We start from the raw sequence: 12,194 nt of genomic DNA on the forward strand, positions 1-12,194 counted from the left end.
AAGATATTAAAAACCAGGGGTGTCAAACTCATTTTAGTTCAGGGGCCACATGCAGGACAATTCAGTCTGGGTCAGATCATAATAACCGCTAAACAATGACAATTCCAGATTTTTCTCTTTGTTTTAGTGTAAAAAAAGTAAAATGAAAATGTTTGCATTTAACTATCCTTACAGTAGTTTATCCTGTAAAAAGTGAATAACCTGAACAAATATGAACAACCTGAAACGTCTTAAAAAAGTGCATTTTTAACAATATTCCATCTGTTACTAAAGGTTTTGTGTAAATGATAAATTGAGGCATAATAGTATTAAAATTCATTCGTTCATTCATTCATTATCTGACCCGCTTTATCCTCACTAGGGTCACGGGGGTCGCTTGGAGCCTATCCCAGCTACTTACGGGCAAAGGCAGGGTACACCCTGGACATTTCGCCAGTTCATCGCTGGGTAGTATTAAAATTATACATATATATATATATATATATATATATATATATATATATATGTAGGGGTGGGCAAGTTAACGCGTTATTACCGCGTTAACGCATTCATTAAATAACGCCGACAATTTTTTTAATCTCACGTTAACGCCGTTTTATTATTGTTCTGCCTTTCAAGCAAGTCTTAGTTGATTTATACATACGGACTCTTATTTTGAAACTCATGCTTTTATTTTGCCGGTCCACACACCGGTGCTGTGTGTATGTGCAGCTGAGAGGAGAAAAAAGCGAACTTTACAAGTAATGCTGATGTTTAAGTTAATTTGTTTATGCTAGCAGTCGGAGATGGGTTGCTAATTCTTTATGCAGGCTCATGCTAAGTTTATGTAAATTCATTGGCTGTGTTTAGGTCTAATATGTCAGCCTTTGAACTAACCTTTACTCATTTACGATGTGAATGTTGTATTAGCAGTCATTTTATCTCGATGCTAACTTGAATGGGAAAATCCATAGACACGCTAACGATTAGCATTTACAGGTTAATTAAAGATTTACAACGTCTTTTTATTCAGCAACAAAGGCTCACATCAGAGATATTTGATACTATTCATTCTTACAACAACTGACCATAAAATACTCACAGGCAAACGTTTTTGGGGCCATACAAACAAGAGTGACAGAAACATGTCTGTTAGTTCTATGTCCGAACTAACTACGGTAACACGGAAAGGACAAAGCATACGTTAGTGCAACTTATTCTGACCACTTCAGGGCCCCTTTTGCTTGCTTTGAACAACTGAACATCACATATTAATGGGCTTATTAGTATCAGTACTGATTAGTGGGCTTAAGACTCCTGTCAGTCACTCACAACTGTAAATACACTGGTGGGGACATAAACATGTGTAAAAGTAGTGGTTTTTTACATGGACATTTTCATTTTAAATGTCTTCAGATGGTGGGGTTGAGAAGGACACAGTTGTTTGGAAGCACTGACGTGCAATTATTTTTATCACCGGAGTACTTCCAGTCTGGAATATCACTGAAAGGCAATACATGCTGTTGATGTGCCCCCCCAACAGAAAGCCATGCGATTAATTGCGATTAAAAATTTTAATCGCTGCCCACCACTAATATATATATATATATATATATATATATATATATATATATATATATATATATATATATATATATATATATATATATATTTATACACACACACATATATATATATATATTTATACACACATATATATATTTATACACACACATATATACATATATATATATATATTTATACACACATATATATTTATACACACACATATATACATATATATTTTTTTTTTTTTGACACTGATATTGTTTTTATTTATTTATTTATTTATTTGTTTTAATTAATTAATTAATTAATTAATGTATTTACTTTCATTTATTATTATTTTTTTAAATTTATTTATTTATTTTTAGCCACTGATATTGTTCAAATGTTCATCTTTATTACCAAAATTTGTTTGTTGTTCTAAAAAAAAAGGAACTTTATTCTCATAGTTGTAAGATAATTGCACATTTCCCATTTTTATTTGGAAAAATATTGTGTCAGGGAGCAGTATTTGTATTGTTCAAGTAAAAAGCTAAGTTTTTTTTTTTTTTTTTTTAATTTGCACAACAAATTATTCAAGAAAAAGAAAAACCTTCTTTCAGTTAAAATTATAATTGAACCACTGTTACAGTGTTGTTGTTATTTGACTTCATTAATGCCAACTCCCATCACCGCGGTCGTGCCCTGTCAGGAAGCCGGGTTACAGGCTCCGAGCGCCGGTGTGCTTGAAGGGCTTGATCCGTGCACGAAGCGGGGCTTGGTTCTGATTTCTGTGAACGAAACTAGTTCCATGATCCGTAATCGGAACCAGTTACGAGAACGGAAACAACTTCACGCTCCCCCGAGAGGCTTTCAGCAGCACAGATAGAAGGAACTCCTGCCTGGACCAGGGACCACTGTCCCACTGACACAGAAACACAGACACATTTTATTTTTTTTTCGGAAAACAGTATCTCGTAAACTCATAAAAACAGAGCTTTTTTTTTTTCGGAAAACAGTATCTCGTAAACTCATAAAAACAGAGCTTTTTTTTTTTTTTTTCGGAAAACAGTATCTCGTAAACTCATAAAAACAGAGCTTTTTTTTTTTTTTCAGGAAACAGTATCTCATAAACTCATAAAAACAGAGCTTTTTTTTTTTTTTCAGGAAACAGTATCTCATAAACTCAGAAAAACAGCGCCGATTTTTTTTTTTTACTTTTTTTTTCTCGTAATTATGAGATAATTATCTCATTAATTCAGAAAAACAGAGCTGAAATTATTTTTTTTTGTGAATGCAATACGCTTCCGTATGTCAGGGAGCAGTCTGGTTGAGTTTATTTGTATTGTTCAAGCAAAAAGCGAAGTTATTTTTTTTAAAAATTGGCACAACAAATTATTCAAGAAAAAGAAAAACCTTCTTTCAGTTAAAGTTATAACTGAACCACTGTTACAGTGTTGTTGGGCCTGGAGATTTTTCGTCCTCCAAAGGGGGACCTGACAGAAAAAGACGGAGAACCACTGGGTTAAACTGGTAGTACTGGACTTTCAAACCCCTGGGTTAAACTGATAGTACTGCACTTCCAAACCACCTTCACTTGGAGTGCACAGTTTGTGCTTTAATGCTCTGAGATGTGCAATGGAAACATGCTCATTGCAGCTACTGATATTATTTTTTATTTATTTTTTTTTAAATTATTTTATTTATTTATTTTTATCTGTTTATGTTTTTTTATTTATTAAAGTAAATGTATTATTATTATTATTATTATTATTATTATTATTAGCCCTGCGATGAACTGGCGACTTGTCCAGGGTGTACCCCGCCTTCGCCCCTATGTAGCTGGGATAGGCTCCAAGCGACCCCCGTGACCATAGTGAGGATAAAGCGCATTCAGATAATGAATGAATGAATGAATGAAATAATGAATGAATTATTATTATTATTATTATTATTATTATTATTATTATCATTATTATTATTATTATTATTATTATTATTATTAGCCATTGATATTGTTAAAATGTTTATCTTTATTACCAACATTTTTCCAAGATTTTTTGTCCTCCAAAAGGAGACCTGACAGAAAAAGACAGAAAACCACTGGCTTAAACTGGTAGTACTGGACTTCCAAACCACCGGCTTAAACTGGTAGTACTGGACTTCCAAACCACTTTTACTTGGAGTGGTTTCATTTCACGGCTGTTTTCTTGCCTTCCACCAGGGGTCGCTGTAACCCCAACCAAACAGTCAACTTTCCCTCATATGGAAGATTGGATTAGTGCAGACGGAAGACAGAAAGCATCGACATTGACAGAGGATGCTGCTGCTGCTGCTGCTGCTGCTGCTGCTGCTGCCTGTGAGCTCCGTCTGTCTGTGTGGAAGGACGAAGGCAAACAGCGCAGACACACACTCATCACCACAAACACAACTTGTAGCTTCTGTCGCTCTGAATTAGCAAACGCACAATGATTCCCACTTAGGTTAGGTTTGTTTGTTTGTTTTTAAGTATATTTTTTCGGTTAAGTTGAAGCGGACTGTGGGAGTTTGAGCTTCTGTAAAGGTAGGTAAGGTCATCTTCACCTTTTATTTACTTATTATCTGCCTTGTTTCGGCTTTTCTAACATGCTAACACTGTTCCAAGGCTAAAATATGTGCATGTGTTAGCCAGTGTTAGATAAGACAGCGGTTTAAAAAAAAAAAATAATAATAATAATTAAAAAAAAAAAAGGGGGGGGGGGGGGGGGGGGTCAGTATTAAAGTTGAGTCACATTCAATTATTTCGGCGAAAATACACAAAATTCTATCGTAAATAGTGTGTTGTTAAAATGGGATAAAACTGGAATATCTTGTCACTGTTTTGACATCAGTCATGCGCAGTTTTGCTGTGTCATAAAAGCTCGTGCGTCTGCAAACTGTCAAAGGTCCTGTCCATTCTGGGTTTATTACTCTGATATCTGCTGTTATCACTGCAAGAAAAAATACTGATTCATAGGAAAGGGTGTATTTTCATTTTCTGTGCTTTGTCTATTATTAGTTCAAACCCTGATACAGAATAGAATGTAACCCTGCAGATGTCAAACTTAATAGATTTCCATGTGGGGTGTCAAACATGTGGTCTGTGGCCCTAAACCGGCCCTCCAAAGGTTCCAATCTGGCCCATAGTAGGAATTTGCAAAGTACAAAACTTACACTGACAATATTAACAACCAAGGGTGTCTAATTTTAGTTCAAGGGCCACATACAGACCAATTGTGATCTCAAGTACAATAATATTACATTATATCCATAAATAATGGCTCCACATGGTTCTCTTTTAGTGCAAAATATAAAATTACAAAAATATTTATATTAACAATCTATTCTTTAAATGTGACATTCTTAATGTATGTATTGGCGTAACATAAGCAGGATGGATCAGCATGATACTCCATATTGCAATCTGTAAAAATAAAACATGTGATATGTAGTATATAATCTTGTTAGAAAAATTGGGGAATCTAAAAGAATAGAATATTTGTTTTTCAGGTAAATTCAGTTAAAATATAAGTTGGCCATTTGTGACATGAAAATATAGCAATAATTGTGATGAAACTGGACATTTTTGACCTGAAAACATAGTTCTTATGACCATCAACATGTTGTAACCGAACTGAAATCCTGTAAATTTGCATAACTTGCATTTACCAACACAAAGTTCCTTTGGGGATTCACTTCTATTGATTTCTTATGCACAAAGACATAAATAAAACCTCTATGCAAATTTTAGCCGCTATAAATAATGGCTCCAAATTTTTCTCTTTTTGTGCAAAAAAATAAAATTACGAAAATATTTATAGTAACAATCTATTCTTTAACAATTAAATGTGAATAACCTGATCTAGCTATGTATTGATCCAGTATTTTGAGCTCCGATACCAATCTGATACCAGGACTGCTGATAATCTGCCGATACCGATACTGACCGATACTACTGTTAAATTAACTTTTATTAAGCACAGTGAGAAAGAAACTGGGAATTAATGAAGGTGATATCAGTCACTTTTCATTCTAAAACCTCAAGTAAGAAATACAAGTAAATAGTCTAATTTGTCAGTCATTGTTTTAAAAAGCATGTGTACCAGTCATTGTATTAAAACTGGTCAAGACAAAAAGAAACAAAATTAAACAATGAAAATGTGTCTTTTATTTGAGGCACCCAACTGGTCAGGAAATATAATGTACTTAAGAACATCAAATCGGCTAAAATTTACTTAGGGGGCCAAATGAGTGGCCATTTTTGTTAAAAAAAAAAAAAAAGTTGTAAGAAATGCATAGAACTGTGTTGAAATAATGCTAATACATTTGTGCACAGACTACGGATATTATTTGACAGTGGAAGCTATATTTTCAGAAATATTGGATTTTGAATAGCACGTGTATGTGAAAACTTTTGCTGGTGGACGGACGGGACATTACCCATGATGCTCTGGTCAGTACCAGTACTTTATTAGTAATAAACTTATATACTTACTATTGCTAATTCTCCTCTTATTCATAAATGTTAGTATTGTGGATCTAAAACAATAACAGCTGACACAAAAACACAAAATGTGGCAGTGGACGGATGTGACATGGTTGTTACAGATCCCATCATACTGATGCTCAGCAGCCATGTCACCATTTCCAGAAATGATCCCTGTGCAAAAACTAGCATCATAATTATTTATTATTATTATTTATCATTATCATTATTTATTGTATAGTTTATCATCATACTAAAGAGTAAATAACAATATAGAATTGTTATTTCTTTATAAAAATGGTTATTATTAGAAAACTGTTGATTTCAAAAGTGACGTGTGACATTCTTAATGTATGTATTGGCGTAACATAAGCAGGATGGATCAGCACCATACTCCATATTGCAACCTGTAAAAATAAAACATGTGATACGAGGGCCGTTCAATAAGTTCATGGCCTCACCCAGAACAGAACAACACAGACGGATAATTTATATTTTATTTTTCAACATAATCTCCATTTACAGCAATGCACTTGGTCCATCGATGTTCAAGCATCACTATCCCATCACGAAAGAATGTAACATCCTGTATTATAACAATCAGTATTTCTGGATGAAGCCATGAACTTATTGAACAGCCCTCGTATGTAGTAGATAATCTTGTAAGAAAAACTGGGGAATCTAAAAGAATAGAATATTTGTTTTTCAGGTAAATTCAGTTAAAATATAACTTGGCCATTTGTGACATGAAAATATAGCATTAACTGTGATGAAATTGGACATTTTTGAGCTGAAAACATAGTTCATATGACCATCAACATGTTGCAACAGAATTGAAATCCAGTAAATTTGCATAACTTGCATTTACCAACACAAAGTTCCTTTGGGGATTCACTTATATTGATTTCTTATGCACAAAGACAGAAATAAGACCTCTAAGCAAATTTTAGTCGAAATGAGAAAATGTAAACATACACACGTGTGTGTGATATTGCAAGTAGCAGTGGAAGCTGTTCGCATGACAAGTGTAAAATATTGCCACACCGCTAACCCTTTGCTGCCTCGATGCTAAATTACATTTCCCACAATCAAAGATCTCTGCCACAATGAATAACTCGCCTGTCGCATTGACAGTGGCGTCACAAAGTGTGCGACACAGATCAGCAAAGTAATGGAGGAGCCCCCAAGCCGTGGCTGCTTGAAGTAATGCGATGAATAAACTTTGGATTGGTTTGTACGCATATCCGATCCAGCGTTTTGCGCCTGGATGGGATCGGTATCTGATACCAATATCGGATTGGTACATCCCTAACCTGAACAAATATGAATAACCGGAATAACCTATTTAAAGAAAATTAAGTGCAATTTTAACAATATTCTGCCTGTTACTAAATGTTTTGTGCCTTTGTAGATCTGATTTGTAATGCACATGTTTTTAAAGAAATTTCTTTTTTTTCCAGGTTATTCACATCTTTTTTGTTTGGATACTTTGCAAATATAAATATTTTCATAATTTAAAGTTATATTTTTGCACTAAAACAAAGAGTGAAGTTGGAGTTTATATTATTTATAGGCTGTTACGCTATTATTTTACCGGTGTGACCCACTTGAGATCAAATTGAACTGAATGTGGCCCCTGAAAGAAAATGAGTTTGACATCCCTATTCTAGAAACACACACACACACACACACACACACACACACACACACACACACACACACACACACACACACACACACACACTAATGTTCTAGGTTACTTACAGGCAGGCTGAAAATTTGATTTTGGCACATTTGGTGCTAGTACAGTACCTACAAACCAATGTAATAGGTATAATTAAAATCATTATTCACATATCTGGGATCAAAAGATTAGCTTGTCTCATCGGAGGACCTCTGACTCTGCTTGGCACAAGATCAGGTTTCCCTAATCTCTTCTAGATCAGAGGAGCAGGAGGAATAGCCAAAATAACCAAAGAACTAATGAGGAGTCACATGGCTGGAGGTTTGGAGTCCTTCACATGTGTGTTTGTGTCTGCAGTTGCTGTCCACATGGAGCTGAGCAGGAGGAAGGTGCCTCTGTATGTGAGTATGTGTTCCAGTTTGCAGTGGAAATTTCAGGCCATCTTCCCCAATTAGTCTCATGAGTTAGATATCCCTCTGGAAAAAAAATCACTGCAAATTGGGTTTGGAACATAGTGAGAGATCGGCAGTAGCTGCAGCCTCATTTATGGAAACCAAATGCTTGTGCTTGTGACCAAACCGTTACGTCTAATGAAGATACATCATAAGACCCAAATGAAATATTAAGTTATATTAAAACTATGGATTGATGATACTGCTGTTTTCTGCTGTTGTATCAATGTTGTCTTAAAGAGTAGCATGTTTTTTGGAGTTTATTACAGTTAGACTGCTCATCTTAGCATCCCAAGTAATACCTAAACAATGGATAAATCAGTAAATATATAAGTCAGGATCACTAAACCTGTCACTCAATGCAAGTAATCAGTACTGGAACTGGACATCAAACTAGCTGTTAAAACTCTAAGTGATTCTCAAACAAAAAAAAATTATTTAGTATTTTTCCCTCATAGTCAGGAAGGCCTGATAGTAAGCATCTGCAGCGATCAGAACCAATTCTGTCAATATCGGCGGTCTGTATAATGTCCTCTCAGTACCCATTGTTCAGCCAGAACTGTTAATCAGTCTACCTGTAGGTGTCTTCCAAGAATATTTTGTGTTTGATTTAAATTGATGCATTCATAGTAATGCAATTTTAGAGAACCACAGCATTTCCCCTAAGATAGTCAGATATGTTTTCAATGTAAAAAGTAAAGGTAGAAAAATATAATTTCATGTAATTTTGGACCACTGCTATGACCATAACTTTGTACAAAATCTGAAAAAGTTGGACCAGATTATAAACAACATCCAAAAACGTTAAAAACAAAATTTGCTCAGACATTTTGGGAAACACTTTTTCACAATTTTCACAAATTTCGAGACGATCTGATGAAATCTTGTTGTGTCAGTTCTTATGGCATGTGGTGTACTTTACGTACACATTTTCTACATTTTGCATGTTATTGAGCGCTATTTGATCGCGTGTCAATTTATGACAAGATCTCCAGTTCACATAACCTGAACACCTAACCCTAACCCTCAGTGTGTGGTATTTGACGTGGCGTGAACATACACATGGAAAACTCATAATATGTACAGATAACGCGGCAGTTAAAAGTTGCGTGTATATTTATGTGAGTCATGATATTACGTTGCAATTTTCTGACATTTTTTTTTTTACCCTCATTGATTGAGAAAGCAGTCATTAGTTGCAGCTCTAGCAGATGGCATAGATGACCCTGCATTCCATGTCATTTCAGCTGTCCCACTGAAGTGTGTGATTGCCACTGACCTCTAATTTGCCACCGAGGTCGTCAAGGGCGTCACTGTGACATCTGACTGATGTTTCCGTTCTGATCAAACACTGATTTTCATTGGTCTAGGAATGCACCATACTATGGTTTTGCTATTATATTATTTAAGCTGTGAATCACCGTTTCTTAGGGGAAGAAAATAACCTTATCCATCACCACAACTGTGACAATAGCAGCCTGGCATTTGTTTATATAACTAGCAAATCAGTAACTGTGTGATTCATTCACTGTGCTGTTTTTTTAATTTGTGCTTCACTTTCACTCCATGCTGGAATAGATCTTTGTATTTGCGAACCGTTTGGTTTGTGACGACCCTGGTCTCCTTTGAATGAACCTCTTGTCTCTGAGGTTAAGTTGTGGTCAAACAGGGTTTGGCTGTTTGTCAAATATTTTTATTGGTTTCAGTTTGGGATTTTAACAGTGTAAATATGAATGTGAATTAATTGTTCTTGAAAGATCAAACAGACGTACAATTCTCACTCTGTACACAGTTAAATGACCCCTTTTCAGTTCCATGTGTTCTTTCTCTGTTACTATGATGTTACTTAAATATTACCTAACTTAATTAGACAGCCCTGTTCGGTCCATTGTATGAATATAATACGCCTACTCTTCAAACTACAGAGCTGTCAAACGGCGGAAACCTATTATTACGTATCATTTATCATTGAAATTATTCCATCTGAATGGCTTCAGCTATTTTAACCCCCTAGTGCTCAACATTGGATCATCCTGCAGCAAATGACTAAGTAAACTTTCTAGTAATCTAAAATGCAGCTCCAAAGCCACTGAGAATTAATTAGTGCATAAAAAAATCTGAAGTAAAAGCAATGTAGCTCACAAAATGATACAGAACACAGCATGAGTGGGAATCATGATTGTGGGAACTGTGATAATGATGGTATCGGAAAACAGCGATTCTGTAACTCTGCAAGTTAATCATTTATAATGCATCCTGATATCTAAAAAGAAAAATATCCCACACTTACACAGTGGTGGCAATTTGACAAAATCTGATAACTGATTATAACTTAATGTTTGCATGTAAAGATCAATCTTTGGCATCAGCACAGTACAACATATTACATGATGAAGGTAATACAACTGAAAATACTGTGTTTAAGATTCTAGGGGCAGGTTTCATTAGGCATGTTTTCATAAACATATGTCATGCACAATTTGAATGTTTCTGGAAACAGAAAAATTTGAACAAATAAAAACATAAAAAAACTCATTTTGCCTTTTTTTTTTTAACATCTGTTCTGCCGTTTTTCACCAAAGAGTTAATACAGAAAATGGGAACACCTTTTGTGAATATATTCTGACACAGCAAACATTTAACTCAGATGACTGACCAGCTGACTAATCACCTGTTTACTGTATCCTCCCAGATTTTCCAATAAAGTGTAAAACTTGTCTAGAGATATGAACATCTAGAGATTGAATGATGACAAGCTGGAATGAAATAGGAGTAATGAGTCTATTTTTAAAATGTAAGGAGTAGAAAGTACAGATAAATGTGTGAAAATGTAAGGAGTAGAAGTAAAAAGTCACATGAAAATTCATTACTCCAGTAAAGTGTAGATAACCAAATTTTCTACTTAAGTAAGGTAATGAAGTATTTGTACTTCGTTACTTGACACCTCTGGAAATAAGAGGCAACTGTATTATATAAAACACTACCAGTCAAAAGTTTGGACTCACCTTCTAATAATAAATGGCAAGAGATGGACCGCAGATGCCCAACAAATACTCAGTATCACTGGGAACTCCTTCAAGACTTTTGGAAAACATTTCAGGTGACTACCTCATGAAGCTCATTGAGAGAATGCCAAGAATGTACAAATCAGTAATAAATGCAAAATGTGTCTATTTTAAAGCATCTAAAATATAAAACATGCTTTGAGTTATGTCACACTTTTTTAAACTACATAATTCCATATGTGGCCAGTCATAGTTTTGATGCCTTCAGTGACAATCTACAATGTAAATAGTCATGAAAATAAAGAAAAACCAGGTGAGTCCAAACTTTTGACTGGTAGTGTATTGTCTACTAAAGGATTATACTCCCGGTATAATAGATATACCAGGAACTCCGTCCATCTGTCCAACCCATTTCTTAGACACTATTCACCCAATGCTTTTCAAATTTGACTCATGTTCTTTACCACTAGGAGAGCTGCAGTGCACAGTTTGATGGCTGAATTTCAATTTTTGGATGTTTTACAATTGCAGCCTCTCTTGAACAGGAAGGTTTGGAGTTACAGAATAGTCAGGTGTGGAAGAGATGATAAAAGCATGGAAAATTCATTCTATGATGTTCTGACGCAATTTTGGACTGAGTTTGGCAGTGTTCTGAATTGGAGAAGCCACGACTGAACAGAGTTTCAATGTGATCAAACAAACAACTAAGATTTATAGATTTATATTTCCAGCTAAATGCTTGAAAAAACTTGAATTATCCTCTCTGAACTTAGTCTGGGACAATCATTGCCATCCTACGTTTGATTTATCATCACCAGATACAGACAAGCAGACATGAAGATGTAGACTTATGAAGGTATGGATTAGGTGTGATTGAGACAGAAGACACAGAGCCTGCATTATTGTGAGAATCAGCAGCAACAGGAGAAAAAGCTTAGTTTTACAGCGTGAGAAATCAGGTCAGCTGCTGAGGTGATGCAAGACTAATAGACCACTCAAAGAAACTATTCCTCCACTCACATACC

The 12,194-nt window shown here is 35.0% G+C and overlaps 1 protein-coding gene across 2 annotated transcripts in view; it reads left to right on the forward strand.

Moving 5' to 3' along the window:
* Positions 1-3,883: 3,883 nt before the first annotated feature.
* Positions 3,884-12,194, forward strand: part of LOC115425180 (rho guanine nucleotide exchange factor 28-like) — a 105,405-nt gene continuing 97,094 nt past the window's right edge. For both annotated transcript variants that reach the window (XM_030142558.1, XM_030142559.1), the window contains exons 1-2: positions 3,884-4,087; positions 8,070-8,113. In XM_030142558.1, coding sequence (XP_029998418.1) covers positions 8,081-8,113 — 33 coding nt within the window. In that variant the 5' untranslated portion in view covers positions 3,884-4,087; positions 8,070-8,080. The remainder of the gene's footprint in view (positions 4,088-8,069; positions 8,114-12,194) is intronic.

The sequence above is a fragment of the Sphaeramia orbicularis genome, chromosome 9 (genome assembly GCF_902148855.1).
Source record: "Sphaeramia orbicularis chromosome 9, fSphaOr1.1, whole genome shotgun sequence".
In the NCBI taxonomy this organism is placed as follows: domain Eukaryota; kingdom Metazoa; phylum Chordata; class Actinopteri; order Kurtiformes; family Apogonidae; genus Sphaeramia; species Sphaeramia orbicularis.